The sequence below is a fragment of the Zea mays genome, chromosome 9, assembly GCF_902167145.1.
Source record: "Zea mays cultivar B73 chromosome 9, Zm-B73-REFERENCE-NAM-5.0, whole genome shotgun sequence".
NCBI classification, from domain to species: Eukaryota; Viridiplantae; Streptophyta; class Magnoliopsida; order Poales; family Poaceae; genus Zea; species Zea mays.
Window position 1 is genome coordinate 123913867 of NC_050104.1, and position 20145 is coordinate 123934011.

A 20145-nucleotide genomic window follows, 5' to 3' on the forward strand; every position below is an offset into this window, starting at 1 on the left:
GAGTGGATGATACACTTAAGTACAAAATCTGGGAAGGAGCATGCACCTTGTGTTGGGTAATGTGGCTATATCGAAATGACATGATTTTTAAGACAGGTGTACGATATACGTATAACCATTTGTCTTCATTTATGTGATACTTGTATTGTGTCAAGGAATTTGTATAGCGCCCGATAGGGCGCTACTTATTCTAGTAGAAAGAAAAGGGCACAAATCTTGGCTGTACACTAACAGGCATCTCCATCTCTTCAAGAGATGATGTCGTCCATTTAATCATAGATTACTTGTTAGGATTAGGTAGTTTCATATGTCACCAAAGAGGCATGTCTGTTCAACACACTCCTTTACCCACACACGAGATAATGGAATTTAAGAAGTGGCATTTGAATTTTAGAAACAGAACCAGCAGTGTAAGTCTGACAATCGGCCAATGTTTCAAGAGCGGCTTGGTGCTTATAATTTGTTGACCTCCAGATTTATCCTCAAGAACTCGACGAAGGAATATGGCATTTAGGGGTATCTTGAGTTCTCTCCTTGTCACGTACTATTATGTTTGGTTGCTCATGGGATTAGCATATAGAAGAAAATGTCTGAGAATAGAAAGAAGGTTAAGAAATAGAGAGCGTAGGATGGAGAATTTAAATGAACTCATTCGTGAGAGTGATAGAAAATGTATTAGTGAGCTTCGTATGGATAGAAGAACTTTATTTATTTTGTGTGAGATGCTTAGAAGAACTTTCTAGCACCTTATCGAGGTCAGCGGTACCATTTGGGTGGTTGGACAGTGCAAAATCCACCACATAGTGCCGAAGAGTATTTCAATATGTGTCATGCTCGAGCAAGAAATATCATAGAGAGGGCTTTTGGAAGGCTTAAAGGGCGATGGGCGATTCTTAGACCCCCTTCTGCTGCTCCGTTTACAGTACAGTACTTTTCTGCTCCGTTTACAGTACAGTACAGTACAATCTGCTCCCCAGTTATAATCTAGTAATGCACGCGTGACCGACCCCTTCAGTTCTTAGTGAGATTTTTTTACAGCCCTTGCTTTCATTTTTTGTTCTTTGGTTCCTTACAGCCCTTCAGTGTCTTGGAAGTATGCTATATGTATATGTATTTCCAAGGCTGGTTTATTTTCCCCTAAACTAATCTGTCAGCGTCACATTATCGTCAATAGTAAACCAAACAGCTGGTGTTTAGTGTTGCTGCATAGCAATCTTTTCTTGTAGGTTGTGGTCTATTTTAATATTCCTAACTAATAACAGCATTTATCTGTTGTTATTTTTATAGTATCTTATATATAATTAATCTATCTGTTGGTTATGATACTGAGGTTAAATTGTACATTTATGTCAGTCTTGTATCTGTTGCTGATGATGTGTCTTTGTTTTTTTCACAGAATAATCCAGATGCAAAAGGGTTGTATGGAGTCTCCTTTCCTTACTATGATGAACTCTCAATGGTATATTCCAAGGACATGGCCACAGGTGAAGGTGCGGAAGACATGACAGATGCTGTTAAAAACTTGGAAGAAGAGTTAGTTTGTGTAAATGCTAATGATGAAGAGGTTGGAGAGGATATGACATTTGTAGAGACACCGAGGCGTTATGTTGACTCAACATCATCTAGCTCCAAGAAACGGAAGAAAGAGTGGAAAGGAATGAAGACCGCATCAAGTGACCCGCTTCTTGACGTGTTCAATGAAGTGAGTGGTGATCTGAAGGTTGCCACCATGTCAATTGGAAAAATGGCGCAAGCTATGGATCGTGAGGCATCCAACCAAGAGAAGGCAAGGGATGAGGATCCACAACAAAAGCTAAGAGAGAAGGCGATCAATGAGGTCTGAAGACTTGAATTTACTGGCTCAGAAGTTATCAAAGCAGCTGCTGTGTTTGTCAGGATGCCAGATCAAATGGGGATGTTGTTTGCACTTCCAGAACCACTGAGGAGGGAATACATTGTCGACATGCTACGTGGTAACTAGAATTTTGTTTGTAGAAATGTACATGGCTAGTTTTGATATTGGTTTAATTCGCTAATTGTTTAATTTTTGCTAGATGAAGCAGCAAGGAGAGAGAGAGAGAGGTCAAAGTGAAGGTGCTAGTCTTGCTGTTGAATGATGAGCTTTGGAAGTTGTTGGTTTAGTTGGTCTCAAACTTTTTAGCTTTAGTGTTCTTCATATGTTGCTGTTGAATGATGGTAAAAACTGAAACTTTATGATGTTGAATGTTGTTGAATGTTCATGAATGTTATTGAATGTGGCATTGTATCTGTCAGCAGCTTTCAATGTGGTAAAAACTGAATTTTTATGAGTTTTGAATGTTGTTGAATGTTCGCGAAGGGAATGATGGTAAATACTGAATTTTTATGTTTATAAATAATGTTGAATGATTTCTTATATTAAAAGTGTATTGGAATAAAAAAATGTTATAAAACTCACATTTTTTATTTCATTACGTTACATTGGTTTCCAAAACAAATAGTGTATTGGAATCAAAAAGTATTACAAAACTCAACCAAACAAAGCATGTAATGGTATTCATTGATTTAAAATCCACCGCTTTTTAACTTCTATTGCGATACCATTACACATGGTAAACCAAACACCACCTTGGATCCTTAACAAGTCTATCTACGGGCCTAGAAGCCAAATACATGGCAAGCAATTCCAAACAACTTTTGAAAGCGATCATCCCAATAAAGGCTTAGCTATCTCTAAGGCCTTGTTGGATTATTCTAATTCCATATGGATTGAATTGTGTTGGAAAGGATTAAAATGAATTTTGACTTGCTATGAATTTAAATCGACTCAATATCATCCAATTCACATGTATTAACGATGAAACGAATAAGCACTAAGGGTTTTACTTATTTCAAACTTTATTCTATAAGCAGTATATACAATATATAATGTGAAATGATATCTTGCATAATCATATATTCAAAACCAAACAAATCGTACTGCTTGAGATAGCCTAGCACATGTGAGTTAGATGTCATTTTCGCTAATCATTTAACTTCAATAAAAGAAAAATATTTTCACTTCGACATATTATAATGCTTCTCATTTGTACTTTTTTCTTATTCTTAAAAAAACATGTTCTTTTTTAAGGATCTCGACGGAAGCATCTCACAACATTTTAATTTTGAGTACGAAATTTCCCCCTTACCATTGTATTATTTTTCTTCCCCTCCTTCGATTCTTTCGACAAAGAATTATCTTCGAATCTTTTTATTGACTTGATTAAAATTACGTAGATGCGGTAAAAAAACTAAATTAGACTACTATTTCAATATGTTATTCAATTCCATTCCATGTAGATTCAAGATAGTATATAAAAGAATCTAATGTGTACTGAGAAAAATTATATATAGTTCTTTCTTCAACCGCACTTTATCATTCCAACCAGATCCTTACATTTAAGGCATGGATTTATTATGGTGATTAAGGACATCGTGCCTTAATCTCACACTACACAGCAAATGACACAAAAACACTAGGGGCACAACCGCGGAGGCGCGGACACAAGTACATGGGACCAAACTATTGTAATTTGACAAGTAAAATTAAGTCCAACACTACATGCAAGATGCAGCAACCACAGCTTATTGAATTCAAAGAATAAAATAAGCACAAGAGAACTTAATCGCAGTCAACAGCTCATGTATCATCACAAATCTCTACAAGATCCAGACAACCATCACCTCATAACTTTATTAATGCAAATGGATTGGAGCTTATATCTTCTCGAGGGCCTGAACAAGATCATTCTTAAGGTCCTCAAAATCCTCCACTCCAATGCTGAACCTGATCAGGTTGTCCTTGATCCCATAGATGTCCCTCTGCTCCTTTGAATCCCTGTTTATAAGCCACAGAGCTCAAAATGTAGCACAAGTATGTCATTTGTTTTGAATGTCTCAATACCACAAATGTTAAGTTCTTACCAGTAGGACATGATAGCAGGCTGATCAATTATGCTCTCACAGCCTCCGAAAGAAGGGGCATGATAGGGTATCTTAACAGAATCGATGAATTTCCTTGTGGCATCAAAGTCTCCAGCAACCTACAGAAGGAATATGTATATCACTGAACTATGTCATGTTCTCAACAACTTAGTACAAAGTACAATTAATTCAAGAATTAAATTTACCTCAAAACTAACCACACCACCAAAGCCAGTCATTTGACTCTTGGCAATGTGATGTTCAGGGTGGCTAGGCAAGCCAGGATAGTAGACACGGGCAATCTGGGAACAAGAGATAACAACATTAAATAAAACAATGAAAACATGGAATACCACTAGTTTGCATACATATATCAATAAAAGAAACATAGTTCACACCTTTAGATGTTCCTCTAAAAACTGGGCCATCCGAAGAGCAGTGTTATTCTGACATTGCACACGGAGATGAAGTGTTTTCATGCCTCGAAGGATAAGGTACGCAGCATTCTAATATCACAGCACAAAATAGTTATGAGGCAGAGAACAGATTAATCATTGCTCCATATAGTAAGAGTATAAGACAGATGTTGAAGGTGAGAACAGTGATTTGATACAAGGAAACAGAGTTTACAAAACCACAGATTCAATATCTACCATAACAAGCTTCTAAAGATATAGAGGTGCCCTACTATTCAACTTGTCAACAGAGCAGTGTTTTCAAATCGTTTGATTAGTCGAGCTTTATCAATGATTAATCAACAAATCATTCCCTGGACATGATTAAGTGCACCGGTTCGATTAGTTCGTCGAGTCAAGCGATCAGGAGTCTAGTTATTGATTAATCATGACTGATTGAACATGTCTAGTTGCTCGACTAGCCAGCAGATCATCAAGTTGGGCCTTCAGCCTATCAGGTCTCCAATGCCCAGATCATCCTAGGACCAATATATATCATTGAGCCCTCTTCTTTGACCTAACTTGTTCAGTCACCGCTCCTTTTTTTGGCGGAAAGAAGCGAAAATCCCCAGTGTGTCGCAGCCTCCCTCACGTGCCACAACCTCCTGCACTGTCACAGCCTATGTCCCACGCCGCGACCTCTCTTCTGTGTGGCACCAATGCTTCCGTGGCTTCCCTTCCACCCTCCGCAGTCCTCTGCCTTCTCTGCGGTCGCCAGCCTAAGATTATAACTGGAAGCACAAGTTTGCAGAGTTTGGTTACTTCCCTGCTTGATGTGTTCCCATCGCATCTCCCAAAGTCCAATTTTCATGTTGGTGTGTTCCCGTCTCTGGTATTAAGTTAAGAATAAGAACTATTATGCATTTTAATGGATAACAAAAACACTCTTGTTTAGCGCTTGCCTGGCTGGCTGCTTCCAAACATGGTTATCTTCCTGTTATGAATTATGGGCTGGCTGCCTAAAATTCTACATGCCTTATTTAATATTCATTTGCTGGCTTTATTTCTTGGGCATGTACAACCTAAATGCTATGCCGTGGTTCTCCAAGCACTAGATACACCTAAGAAACTCGTTCATACAACCCAATATATCTAAGTCTTGTATCTTATTCACTACAACCCCTCAAGACATGGCTCATTTATGTGGGTTGTATGGGTGGAACCGTATCTTAAACTTAGAAAACAGTGCTAGAGATGTTCCTTCACCAAGATAGATCTCTTATGTTTTTTTGCATTTACCACCTTAGATACCCTTTAAGATACATGTCATTTACGTGGGTTGTACATTATGAAGCTCCTTGAAACTCAGTCACTTGTTCTTGTTATAAATTTATAACAGACCCTCTATCACATGTTGACATGTCATATATTTAAGTTTTGGCTGATTTGGTCAGTTGACATGCTTCAGGCTCTTGGTTACTTTTTTCCTTCCCAGTTTCAAATGAACAGAGACAAAAAACTATTATATGTTGGGATCAAAGCAATAAGTGACCCACTCTAGAACTTTGTGTTAATTTGTCTTACTTCTGCTCTATCTGTGTGCTAAAATTCATTTATATACCCAATCAATAAGGCATAGTACTGCAATATATTGCCTGGAACAAGTTGTTGATAAGTTCGACTAGCTCAAAACTAATCGTGACTAGTCAATGCCTAGTCACGATTAATCACCTAGTCGGTGTCCGGGCAACTAGAATCCTAGTCATGATTTGAAAACGTTGGAACAGAGTACAACATGAGTCATCCCATTTTGAGACAAGCATAATTTGGAATATTTCATAAAGTGGTAGCCTGGCCTGTGAGTCTGTGACATAAAGCTCCGGATTAATGATTAGATATATATTGCAGTGCACAGAACATATCCTATTTCTTCCTTTCCAGAACCAGAATTCTAGTTCATGTAACAGAGAACTGGATGCGGTTTGTGATACTCAGAGAAAGCAAATTATTTTTCTAACCTAAACATATGCTACTAAAGAAAATTACACGATTTTCTACCTATAAAAATAGAAGCTTGTAACTATGGGAATCTGTAAATACATACAACCTGTGCAAGGAAGATGAAATAAATGGAAACAAAACTTTAACAATCTAAACTTACCGGGTTTAGAACACCACCAACCACATGGTGATAAATACGGACTTTGGAAACCAACTCATCTCTGCCACTGACGCATCCTCCAATAACCTGGGAAGTTGAAGTACTAGTTAGTGCAATGTGCAAACACATAACTTTAATGAGGGGAGATGGGGTTCAGTATATCAACTCACATCGTTGTGTCCAGCAATGTACTTTGTTGCAGAATGAATAACTAGGTCAGCGCCTAAAGTCAGTGCCTTCTGATTGATAGGGGAGGCAAAAGTACTGTCGATACAAAGCAACGCTCCCTTGCTATGGCACATATTTGATACATGTTCAATATCAATGCATCTGAGAAATGGATTTGTGGGAGTCTCCGTGAAGAAAAGAGATACCTGACATGGCCATAAGGTTAGGCTACATTTGCAAATGTATTAATGTATGTTTTTTACCACGATCAGGGGCAATGGAAATGATACCACACTCACATTATTGTTGTCCAACGCATTTTGTAGAGCATCCATGTCAGCAGGCCTAATGACAGTCATCTGAGCATAAACAGTATCACATGCTAAGTGAAGCGTGAGAAACATTGGTATACAACTCACAAAGTGCTCTCACTGCATTTCAACTGGTAGATGGTGTGATTATATAATAAATCTTATTGTGAGGGATCCTAAAATTTATTACCACAAGCAGTTCTACTTAAATCCTTTACAGATAGCCAATCCTATTGACATTGCAGTCGGGCGAAGCTAGAGGCCGGAGAATCCGAGTGCACACTTGACATTTCAATATACACATGTATTGAAAATCTTCTCTAATTAAAAATTAGGGTGTGCATGAGTGGTAAAATTTAGTTTTTAATCACTAGAAAAGTAGAAATTGTTTTTTCCCTGGTGCACGTGCACTCGGCAAACCCTATGTGGCTTCACCCAATGCAGTACAAAGAATAAAGTCTGAAGCCATACTGTACTGTGTACTCCCAACAGCTACTGCAAAGGATATTGTTCATATACCCTGCAGTAGTTATGCTACTCCTATTGGCTATGCTGAAGTAACTGAACTTTGTAGAGACTATTAGCTAGATAAGGACAACACGACAGAGTAATTTTAACTGAATAAGAGCAAGTTCATTGTAGACCCACTACTGTAGCACAGTGACAGGAAGACAACCAATAGTGATAGCAGATGTCCCGTTCTAAAAACAAGTAGAGCTTAAAAGATCGCATGGTATTACCGAAATTCCCCTCTTGGGGAGCTCAGTTTCCATGTAAATCCTTGTTTTCCGGTAGCAATCCGTGGTGGTCACAATGTGCCCACCAGCCGGAACAAGTGCACTGAGCATAGCCACAGCTGCATACATCCCCGATGCCACGAACACTGTGGACTCTGCTTTCTCCAGTGCGCTGCACCATGAGAACACGCAACTGTTTAGCCTCCAGCCAAATGCAACCAACAGGGTGCCGACATTTCCACTATCGAGCATCACCTCATCTTCTTCTCTAATGCCTCCGTGGTCGGGTTCCCATACCTCCCATACTCGAAGCTAGCATGCCTCCCCTCCTAAGGAACAGATAAAACTTAATATTTCGGCGTCAAAACTCACATCCGTCAAATTAGACAAGAGCAAGCACGAATATTCACTACCTTAAAGTCGATTAGCTCTTGCGAGTTGTTGAACCAGTAGGCCGACGTGTTCACTACCGGTGTGGTGATCGCATCCGTGGCGATCCTTCTTCCCAGCCTCTCCCCTGTTTCAGATAAAAAGGCAGCAAAGCCACAAAGGAATCATCGAAAGGGGAAAAAAGCATAGAACCTAGATCTTACAGTAAAGAGACGAGCTAGCAGGGTAGGGTACCCGCGTGGACGGCGAGGCTGGCGTCGGAGCCGAGCAGGTTACGCTCGGCCAAGACGACGGCGGACGGTTGCGCAACCTTAGCGTTGGGAATTGCGCTGACCTCCGCCGCCGCGGAGGCGGCGGCGGCGGCCGATGCAGCCGCGGCGTGGGAGGAGGCCACGCCGCGGGCGCGGCGGCCGCCGCCGCCTAAGTGGGGGCGAGCGGCGGGGCAGTCGGACCACGCGGCGGCGACGATCTGCGCGACGCCGATGTTGCTGCAGTTGCGGCGTGCCTTGGTGCTAAGCTGGCGGACAAAGTTTGGCGGAAAGCGGAGGATGGTAGCAGAGGCCAGGGCGCCACCGGACTCCGTGGAGAAGACAGCCTGCGGGGTGAGCGAGACAGTGGCCATGGAGTAGGAGAAGCTAGGGTTTTGGCGGCGGCGCGGGGAGCGACGCTTCGCTCGATCGGTCGCGGCAGCTTCGGGGAGGTGGCGGTCGCGTGGCCTTCCGAAATGCGGTGCGGCTTATTTGTAGTGGCAAGACCGTCAGAGTGCGTTCATCGCTTCGTGCAGCAGAGGCGCTTATCTACTTCTAAATACTCCACCTCGTTTGGAGCACAGAAGAAATTGAAAACAGTTTTTCTAAATTGTGTTGTTTAGTTGCATAAAATTAAGATTTGGAAATAGAGACTCAATTCTTTAGAATTAGGCTATAACTAGAAACCCCTCTCCTAGTATAAAGTCTCATCTCGGTATTGCGTAAAATTAGACCGCATAACTTCAAACTCCAATTCAACGACATCCAAACAATAGAATTAAAATTACATCTCATTTCAGTATCATACATGATTTGGTATTCAACTCCATCTTCTTCACATCCAAACGGAGCACTAAATAAAAAATTACTAAGATGGTGTTTGTTTAGGATTATAATGTGCCCAGATTATATAATCTATCAAATTTTAAACTTGTTAGTTCAAAATTTGTTGGATTATATATTCTATACATATTATAATTCTAAACAAACACCCTCTAAGGACATGTCTGATTATCCTATAGATTATACTATCTCGTTCTCGAATATTTGTCGTTTGTTAGTTCATTTTTAACTAAAACAGACAAATAAAAAACAAAAGATGGAATATAATCCAACTTAAATAAGTTGAGAAGTAAACAAACAACACAAGATTATTAGGTGTATTATGTAATCTAGATACCTAAATATAATAATCTATAAGCAGGTCAATAAATGCTTATATAATCTATAAGCTGGATTATATAATTCCGGAAGGGAACAAACAAGTCTAAAGGGTGTTTGTTTGGGATTATAATTGTCGGGGACCATAATTAGGGGTACCCCCAAGACTCCTAATCTCAGCTGGTAACCCCCATCAGCACAAAGCTGCGAAGGCCTGATGGGTGCGATTAAGTCAAGGCTCGGTCCACTCAAGGGACACGACCTCGCCTCACCCGAGCCCAGCCTCGGACAAGGGCAGCCGACCCCGGAGGATTCACGTCCTGCCCGAGGGCCCCCTCAAGCAACGGACACACCTTCGGCTCGCCCGAGGCCCAGTCTTCGCCGAGAAGCAACCTTGGCCGGATCGCCACACCGACCGACCGTATCGCAGGAGCATTTAATGCAAGGATGGCCTGACACCTTATCCTGACGCGCGCCCTTCAGTCGACAGAGCCGAAGTGACCGCATTCACTTCGCCGCTCCACTGACCGGCCTGACGAGAAGACAGCGCCGCCTGCGCCACTCCGACTGTTGTGCCACTCGACAGAGAGAGGCTGACAGTAGCCAAGTCCGGCCTCGGGCGCCATAGGAAGCTCCGCCTCGCCCGACCCTAGGGCTCGGACTCGGCCTCGGCCCCGGAAGACGACGAACTCCTGATAGTCGCCTAGAGGGGGGTGAATAGGGCGAAACTGAAATTCTCAAAAATAATCACAACTACAAGCCGGGTTAGTCGTTAGAAATATAATCAAGTCCGCGAGAGAGGGTGCAAAACAAATCGCAAGCGAATAAAGAGTGTGACACACGGATTTGTTTTACCGAGTTTCGGTTCTCGCAAACCTACTCCCCGTTGAGGTGGTCACAAAGACCGGGTCTCTTTCAACCCTTTCCCTCTCTCAAACGGTCCCTCGGACCGAGTGAGCTTTCTCTTCTCAATCACTTGGAACACAAAGTTCCTACAAGGACCACCACAAGATTGGTGTCTCTTGTCTCAATTACAAGTGAGTTTGATCGCAATAAGGAATCAAGAAAGAAGAAAGCAATCCAAGCGCAAGAGCTCGAAAGAACACAAGCAAATCTCTCTCACTAGTCACTAAAGCTTTGTGTGGAATTTGGGAGAGGATTTGATCTCTTGAGTGTGTCTAGAATTGAATGCCTAGCTCTTGTAAGTGGTTGGAAGTGTGAAAACTTGGATGCAATGAATGGTGGGTGGTTGGGGGTATTTATAGCCCCAACCACCAAACTAGCCGTTTGGTGGGGCTGACTGTCGTATGGTGCACCGGACAGTCCGGTGCACACCGGACATGTCCGGTGCGCCAGCCACGTCACCAAAGCCGTTGGGTTCCGACCGTTGGAGCTCTGTCTTCTAGGCCCGCCTGGATGTCCGGTGACGCACCGGACATGAACTGTAGAGTGTCCTATGCGCCAGTATGGGCGTGCCTGACTTCTGCGCGCGCTGGCGCGCATTTAATGCGCTGCAGGTAGCCGTTGGCGCCGAAATATCCGTTGCTTCGATGTCACACCGGACATGTCCGGTAAATTATAGTGGACTAGCCGTTGCGAATTCCCGAAGCTGGCGAGTTCCTGAGGCGCCGTTCCTTGGAGCACCGGACACTGTCCGGTGTACACCGGACAGTCCGGTGAATTATAGCGGAGCGTCTCTGGATTTTCCCGAAGGTGACGAGTTTGACTTGGAGTCCTCTGGTGCACCGGACACTGTCCGGTGGCACACCAGACAGTCCGGTGCGCCAGACCAGAGATGCCTTCGGTTATCCCTTTGCTCTTTTGTTGAACTCAATTCTTGGTCCTTTTAATTGGCTAAGTGTGAACCTTTGGCACCTGTATAACTTATACACTAGAGCAAACTAGTTAGTCCAATTATTTGTGTTGGACAATTCAACCACCAAAATCAATTAGGAACTAGGTGTAAGCCTAATTCCCTTTCAATCTCCCCCTTTTTGGTGATTGATGCCAACACAAACCAAAGCAAGTATAGAAGTGCATAATTGAACTAATTTGCATAATGTAAGTGCAAAGGTTGCTTGGAATTGAGCCAATATAAATACTTATAAAATATGCATGGATTGTTTCTTTAACATTTTGGACCACGCTTGCACCACATGTTTTGTTTTTGCAAATTCTTTTTGTAAATCCTTTTCAAGGTTCTTTTGCAAAATAGTCAAAGGTAAATGAATAAGATTTTGCGAAGCATTTTCAGGATTTGAAATTTTCTCCCCTTGTTTCAAATGCTTTTCCTTTGACTAAAACAAAACTCCCCCTAAATGAAATTCTCCTCTTAGTGTTCAAGAGGGTTTTAAGATATCAATTTTGAAATACTACTTTCTCCCTCTTTTGAACACAATAGGGTACCAATTTGAAATTTCCAATTGAAAACATTTTTTAAAAATAGGTGGTGGTGCGATCCTTTTGCTTTGGGCTCTTACTCTCTCCCCCTTTGGCATGAATCGCCAAAAACGGAATCATTAGAGCCCTTAGAATTACTCTCTCCCCCTTTGGTCATAAATAAATGAGTGAAGATTATACCAAGACAGAGTCCTTTTCTCCCCCAAAGATGGAGAGTTGCTCGGAGTGACGGTGAAGGATGAGTTACGGAGTGGAAGCCTTTGTCTTTGCCGAAGACTCTAATTTCCTTTCAATACACCTATGACTTGGTTTGAAATATACTTGAAAACACATTAGTCATAGCATATGAAAGAGACATAATCAAAGTATATAAATTAGCTATGTGTGCAAATTAGCAAAAGAAGTTCCTAGAATCAAGAATATTTAGCTCATGCCTAAGTTTGTTAAAAGTTTGTTCATCAAGTGGCTTGGTAAAGATATCGGCTAATTGATCCTTAGTATTAATGTAAGAAATCTCGATATCTCCCTTTTGTTGGTGATCCCTTAAAAAGTGATACCGAATGGCTATGTGTTTAGTTCGGCTATGCTCGACGGGATTATCCGCCATTTTGATTGCACTCTCATTATCACATAGAAGAGGAACTTTGGTTAATTTGTAACCATAGTCCCTAAGGGTTTGCCTCATCCAAAGTAGTTGCGCGCAACAATGTCCTGCGGCAATATACTCGGCTTCGACGGTAGAAAGAGCTACGAAATTTTGCTTCTTTGAAGCCCAAGACATCAAGGATCTTCCCAAGAACTGGCAAGTCCCCGATGTGCTCTTTCTATTGATTTTACACCGCGCCCAATCGGCATCCGAATAACCAATCAAATCAAAAGTGGATCCCCTAGGATACCAAAGCCCAAACTTAGGAGTATAAGCCAAATATCTCAAGATTCGTTTTACGGACGTAAGGTGAGCTTCCTTAGGGTCGGCTTGGAATCTTGCACACATGCATACGGAAAGCATAATATCCGGTCTAGATGCACATAAGTATAATAAAGAACCTATCATCGACCGGTATACCTTCTGATCGACGGATTTACCTCCCTCGTCGAGGTCGAGATGCCCATTGGTTCCCATGGGTGTCTTGATGGGTTTGGCATCCTTCATTCCAAACTTGCTTAGAATATCTTGAGTGTACTTCATTTGGCTGAGGAAGGTGCCTTCTTGGAGTTGTTTCACTTGAAAACCTAGAAAATACTTCAACTCCCCCATCATAGACATTTCGAACTTTTGTGTCATGATCCTACTAAATTCTTCACAAGTAGACTCGTTAGTAGACCCAAATATAATATCATCAACATAAATTTGGCATACAAACAAGTCATTTTCAAGAGTTTTAGTGAATAGAGTAGGATCGGCCTTTCCAACTTTGAAGCCATTAGTGATAAGGAAATCCCTAAGGCATTCATACCATGCTCTTGGGGCTTGCTTGAGCCCATAAAGCGCCTTAGAGAGTTTATAAACATGGTTAGGGTACTCACTATCTTCAAAGCCGGGAGGTTGCTCAACATAGACCTCTTCCTTGATTGGTCCATTGAGGAAGGCACTCTTTACGTCCATTTGATAAAGCTTAAAGCCATGGTAAGTAGCATAGGCTAATAATATTCGAATTGACTCAAGCCTAGCTACGGGTGCATAGGTTTCACCAAAATCCAAACCTTCGACTTGGGAGTATCCTTTGGCCATAAGTCGAGCTTTGTTCCTTGTCACCACACCATGCTCATCTTGCTTGTTGCGGAAAACCCATTTGGTTCCTACAACATTTTGGTTAGGGCGTGGAACTAAATACCATACCTCATTCCTAGTGAAGTTGTTGAGCTCCTCTTGCATCGCCACCACCCAATCCGAATCTTGTAGTGCTTCCTCTACCCTGTGTGGCTCAATAGAGGAAACAAAAGAGTAATGCTCACAAAAATGTGCAACACGAGATCTAGTAGTTACCCCCTTATGAATGTCGCCGAGGATGGTGTCGACGGGGTGATCCCGTTGGATTGCTTGGTGGACTCTTGGGTGTGGCGGCCTTTGTTCTTCATCCTCCTTGTCTTGATCATTTGCATCTCCCCCTTGATCATTGCCGTCATCTTGAGGTGGCTCATTTGCTTGATCTTCTACTTCATCAACTTGAGCTTCATCCTCATTTTGAGTTGGTGGAGATGCTTGCGTGGAGGAGGATGGTTGATCTTGTGCATTTGGAGGCTCTTTGGATTCCTTCGGACACACATCCCCAATGGACATGTTCCTTAGCGCGATGCATGGAGCCTCTTCATCACTTATCTCATCAAGATCAACTTGCTCTACTTGAGAGCCGTTAGTTTCATCAAACACAACGTCACAAGAAACTTCAACTTGTCCGGAGGACTTGTTAAAGACTCTATATGCCCTTGTGTTTAAATCATATCCTAGTAAAAAGCCTTCTACTGTCTTAGGAGCAAATTTAGATTTTCTACCTCTTTTAACAAGAATAAAGCATTTGCTACCAAAGACTCTAAAATATGAAATATTAGGCTTTTTACCGGTTAGGAGTTCATAAGATGTCTTCTTGAGGATTCGGTGTAGATACAATCGGTTGATGGCGTAGCAAGCAGTGTTGACTGCCTCGGCCCAAAACCGATCCGAAGTCTTGTACTCATCAAGCATGGTTCTTGCCATGTCCAATAGAGTTCTATTCTTCCTCTCCACTACACCATTTTGTTGTGGTGTGTAGGGAGAGGAGAACTCATGCTTGATGCCCTCCTCCTCAAGGAAGCCTTCAATTTGAGAGTTCTTGAACTCCGTCCCGTTGTCGCTTCTAATTTTCTTGATCCTTAATCTGAACTCATTTTGAGCCCGTCTCAAGAATCCTTTTAAGGTCTCTTGGGTTTGAGATTTTTCCTGCAAAAAGAATACCCAAGTGAAGCCAGAATAATCATCCACAATAACTAGACAGTACTTACTCCCGCCGATGCTTATGTAAGCAATCGGGCCGAATAGATCCATGTGTAGGAGCTCCAGTGGCCTGTCAGTCGTCATGATGTTCTTGTGTGGATGATGAGCACCAACTTGCTTTCCTGCTTGGCATGCGCTACAAACCCTGTCTTTCTCAAAATGAACATTGGTTAGTCCTAAAATGTGTTCTCCCTTTAGAAGCTTGTGAAGATTCTTCATCCCAACATGGGCTAGTCGGCGGTGCCAGAGCCAACCCATGTTAGTCTTAGCAATTAAGCAAGTGTCGAGTTCAGCTCTATCAAAATCTACCAAGTATAGCTGACCCTCCAACACTCCCTTAAATGCTATTGATTCATCACTTCTTCTAAAGACAGTGACACCTATATCAGTAAAGAGACAGTTGTAGCCCATTTGACATAATTGAGATACGGAAAGCAAATTGTAATCTAAAGAATTTACAAGAAAAACATTGGAAATAGAATGGTCAGGGGATATAGCAATTTTACCCAATCCTTTGACCAAACCTTGGTTTCCATCCCCGAATGTGATAGCTCGTTGGGGATCTTGGTTTTTCTCATAGGAGGAGAACATCTTTTTCTCCCCTGTCATGTGGTTTGTGCACCCGCTGTCGATGATCCAGCTTGAGCCCCTGGATGCATAAACCTACAAAACAAGTTTAGTTCTTGACTTTAGGTACCCAAACGGTTTTGGGTCCTTTGGCATTAGAAACAAGAACTTTGGGTACCCAAACACAAGTCTTGGAGCCCTTGTGTTTGCCCCCAACAAACTTGGCAACTACTTTGCCGGATTTGTTAGTTAAAACATATGATGCATCAAAAGTTTTGAATGAAATGTCATGATCATTTGATGCATTAGGAGTTTTCTTCTTAGGCAACTTAGCACGGGTTGGTTGCCTAGAACTAGATGTCTCACCCTTAAACATAAAAGCATGATTTGGGCCAGAGTGAGACTTCCTAGAGTGAATTCTCCTAATCTTGCTCTCGGGATAACCGGCAGGGTACAAAATGTAACCCTCATTATCCTAAGGCATGGGAGCCTTGCCCTTAACAAAATTAGACAATCTTTTAGGTGGGGCACTAAGTTTGACATTGTCCCCCCTTTGGAAGCCAATGCCATCCTTGATGCCGGGGCGTCTCCCACTATAGAGCATACTTCTAGCAAATTTAAATTTTTCATTTTCTAAGTTATGCTCGGCAATTTTAGCATCTAATTTTGCTATATGATCATTTTGTTGTTTAATTAAAGCCATGTGATCATGTATAGCATCAATGTTAATATCTCTACATCTAGTACAAATGGTAGTGTGCTCAACGGTAAATGTAGAGGGTTTGCAAGATTTTAATTCTACAACCTTAGCATGCAATATATCATTCTTAGTTCTAAGGTCGGAAATAGTAGCATTGCAAACATCAAAATCTTTAGCCTTAGCAAGCAATTTTTCATTTTCATTTCTAAGGCTAGCAAGAGAAATGTTCAATTCTTCAATCCTAGCAAGTAAATCATCATTATTTCTAGAATTGGTAATTGAAACATTACAAATATGAGAATCAACCTTAGCTAACAAATTAGCATTTTCACTTCTAAGGTTGTCAATAGTTTCATGGCAAGAACTTAGCTCACTAGAAAGTTTTTCACATTTTTCTACTTCTAGAGCGTAAGCATTTTTGACCTTAACATGCTTCTCATTTTCTTTAATAAGGAAGTCCTCTTGGGTGTCCAATAGATCATCCTTCTCATGAATAGCACTAATCAATTCATTAAGTTTCTCTTTTTGTTGCATGTTGAGGTTGGCAAAAAGGGTACGCAAATTATCTTCCTCATCACTAGCATTATCATCACTAGAAGAATCATATTTAGTGGAGGATTTTGATTTAACCTTTTTTCGTTTGCCGTCCTTTGCCATGAGACACTTGTGGCCGACGTTGGGGAAGAGAAGTCCCTTAGCGATGGCGATGTTGGCGACGTCCTCGTCGTCGGAGGAGTCGCTAGAGCTTTCGTCGGAGTCCCACTCCCGACAAACATGGGCATCGCCGCCCCTCTTCTTGTAGTATTTCTTCTTCTCCTTTCTTCTCCCCTTCTTGTCGTCGCCCTGTCACTGTCACTAGATATAGGACATTTTGCAATAAAATGACCGGGCTTACCACATTTGTAACACACTTTCTTGGAGCGAGGTTTGTAGTCTTTCCCCCTCCTTTGTTTGAGGATTTGGCGGAAGCTCTTGATGACGAGCACCATTTCCTCATTATCGAGCTTGGAGGCGTCGATTGGTTGTCTACTTGATGTAGACTCCTCCTTCTTCTCCTCCGTCGCCTTGAATGCGACCGGTTGTGCTTCGGGTGTGGAGGAGGTGCCTTGCTCGATGATTTTCTTTGAGCCTTTAATCATTAGCTCAAAGCTCACAAATTTTCCTATGACTTCCTCGGGAGACATTAGCTTATATCTAGGATCACCTCGAATTAATTGAACTTGAGTAGGGTTAAAAAATACGAGGGATCTAAGAATAACCTTGACCATCTCATGGTCATCCCATTTTTTGCTCCCGAGGTTGCGCACTTGGTTCACCAAGGTCTTCAAGCGGTTGTACATAGCTTGTGGATCCTCCCCTTGGTGAAGCATGAAGCGACCGAGCTCCCCCTCGATCATTTCCCGCTTGGTGATCTTTGTCACCTCGTCTCCTTCGTGCGCGGTCTTGAGTACGTTCCAAATTTCCTTCGCACTCTTTAACCCTTGCACCTAATTATACTCCTCTCGACTTAGAGAGGCGAGGAGTATAGTAGTGGCTTGGGAGTTAAAGTGGTGAATTTGGGCCACCTCGTCCTCATCATAATCCTCATCCCCTACGGATGGTACCTGTGCTCCAAACTCAACAACATTCCATATACTTTTGTGGAGTGAGGTTAGATGAAATTTCATTAAATCACTCCACCTAGCATAATCTTCACCGTCAAAGGTTGGCAGTTTGCCTAATGGAACGGAAAGTAATGGAGTATGTCTAGAGGTACGAGGATAATGTAAGGGGATCTTACTAAACTTCTTACGCTCATGGCGCTTCGAAGTTATGGAGGGCGCGTCGGAGCCGGAGGTAGAAGGTGATGAAGTGTCGGTCTCGTAGTAGACCACCTTCCTCATCTTCTTTATTTTGTCGCCACTCCGATGCGACTTGTGGGAAGAAGTCTTCTTTTCCTTCTTTTTCTCCATCCTCTTCTCCTTGTTGCGGGACTCTTCCGATGAAGCCTTCCCGTGGCTTGTAGCGGGCTTGTCGCCGGTCTCCATCTCCCTTTTGGCGAGTTCTCCCGACATCACTTCGAGCGGTTAGGCTCTAATGAAGCACCGAGCTCTGATACCAATTGATAGTCGCCTAGAGGGGGGTTGAGAGCACCTAGAGGGGGGGGGGGGTGAATAGGTGATCCTGTAACACTTAAAACTTAGGCCACAAAAACTTGGTTAAGTGTTAGCACAATAACCGCCAAGTGGCTAGAGAGGAATCTTCAACAAAACACAATAACCAACAAGATCAATCACAGAGATGGCACGGTGGTTATCCCGTGGTTCGACCAAGACCAACGCTTGCCTACTCCACGTTGTGGCGTCCCAACGGACGAGGGTTGCAATCAACCCCTCTCAAGCGGTCCAAAGACCCACTTGAATACCACGGTGTTTTGCTTGCTTTTCTCAATCCCGTTTGCGAGGAATCTCCACAACTTGGAGCCTCTCGCCCTTACACTTGAAATTCACAAAGAAGCACGAAGCAAAGGAGGGATTAGCAACGCATTCAAGACAAGAAATCACAGCAACACCACACACACAGGTCGCAACGAGAGCTCACAACACAACTCAATGAGTTCACCACTCAACAAGAGCTCTAATTGCTATCGCAAAGAATCAAAGGCGCGGAATTGATGTCTTGGTGCTTAGGAATGTTGTAGGAATGCTTGGTGTTCTCCTCCATGCGCCTAGGGGTCCCTTTTATAGCCCCAAGGCAGCTAGGAGCCGTTGAGAGCAATCTAGGAAGGCTGATCTTGCCTTCTGTCGACTGGCGCACCGGACAGTCCGGTGCACACCGGACACTGTCCGGTGCCCGATTTCCTTCCATAAATGGCACAGTCGACCGTTGGCAGCCTGAGAGCCGTTGGCGCACCGGACATGTCCGATGCACACCGGACAGACCGGTGCCCCCTTCTAGCCGTTGGCTCGGCCACGTGTCCCGCGTAGATCGCGCGGTCGACCGTTGGCCCGGCCGACCGTTGGCTCACCGGACAGTCCGGTGCACACCGGACAGTCCGGTGAATTATAGCCGTACGTCGCCGATGAATTCCCGAGAGCGACGGGTTCGCCTGTGAACGGCCCACCGGACAGTCCGGTGAATTATAGTCGTACACCGCCGTCGAAGTCCCGAGAGCAGCCACTTTGCTCGAGCCAACCTGGCGCACCGGACACTGTCCGGTGCACCACCGGACAGTTCGGTGCTCCCAGATTGAGCATACTTTGGCTGCTCGAGCCAAGGCATTTACAATTGGATTTTTCCTGTTTCCAGCACTTAGACACAATACATTAGTCAATAAAACAATGTACTAAGTCTGAGAAACATACCTTTATCCTTGATTTGTACTTTGTCCACCTTTTTACACTTAGGCACTTGTGTTGGACACTAAATCACCAAAATACTTAGAAATGGCCCAAGGGCACATTTCCCTTTCAATCTCCCCCTTTTTGGTGATTTATGCCAACACAACATAAAGCAAGTAGAACAAATACAAAATCAATTCAAATAAGAACTCAAATTGGTTTGATTCAAATTTGACATATATGGATCACTCTTTGCCACCACTTGGTTTGTTTTTGCAAATCAAACTCAAATTTCTATCTCTAAGTCAAACACACATGTTAAGACATAAAGAGAGTCATTCCAAGAGAAATTGATTCAGGATTTCAAAAACTCCCCTTTTCCCATAATTAATACTTCTCCCCACAAGAAGCCACCTTTTGACAAGAGAGATAATAAAAGAGTTTTGACAAACCAAAAGCTCTGTTCTACTATTTTCAAAATATCTCAAGTGGTAGCTGATCCATTTATCGCTTTGGCCTTTATTTTCTCCCCCTTTGGCATCAAGCACCAAAACGGGATCAATCTTGGCCCTTTAACCCCATTGCCTCACCAAAATCTTCAAATAAGAACACAAAGGCAATAAGAGTACATGAGATGAACTTGGAATAAGTTACCCTCTCATCGGAGTGTAGTG

The 20145-nt window shown here is 42.7% G+C and overlaps 1 protein-coding gene across 2 annotated transcripts; it reads right to left on the bottom strand.

Moving 5' to 3' along the window:
• Positions 1-3353: 3353 nt before the first annotated feature.
• Positions 3354-8884, bottom strand: LOC100191523 (uncharacterized). Of its 2 annotated transcripts, none has more exons than XM_020543449.3 (11): positions 8339-8884; positions 8128-8231; positions 7970-8043; positions 7718-7886; positions 6966-7025; positions 6669-6872; positions 6499-6585; positions 4341-4448; positions 4149-4244; positions 3943-4061; positions 3354-3875 (listed from the first exon to the last, which is right to left on the bottom strand). In XM_020543449.3, exons 1-11 carry the CDS (start codon positions 8724-8726, stop codon positions 3779-3781), a joined length of 1506 nt encoding a protein of 501 aa, XP_020399038.1. In that variant the 5' UTR covers positions 8727-8884; the 3' UTR covers positions 3354-3778. The 2 variants fall into 2 exon arrangements, with proteins under 2 accessions (XP_020399038.1, NP_001386093.1); NM_001399164.1 differs by having other exon boundaries at positions 3379-3856; positions 8339-8857.
• Positions 8885-20145: the final 11261 nt, after the last annotated feature.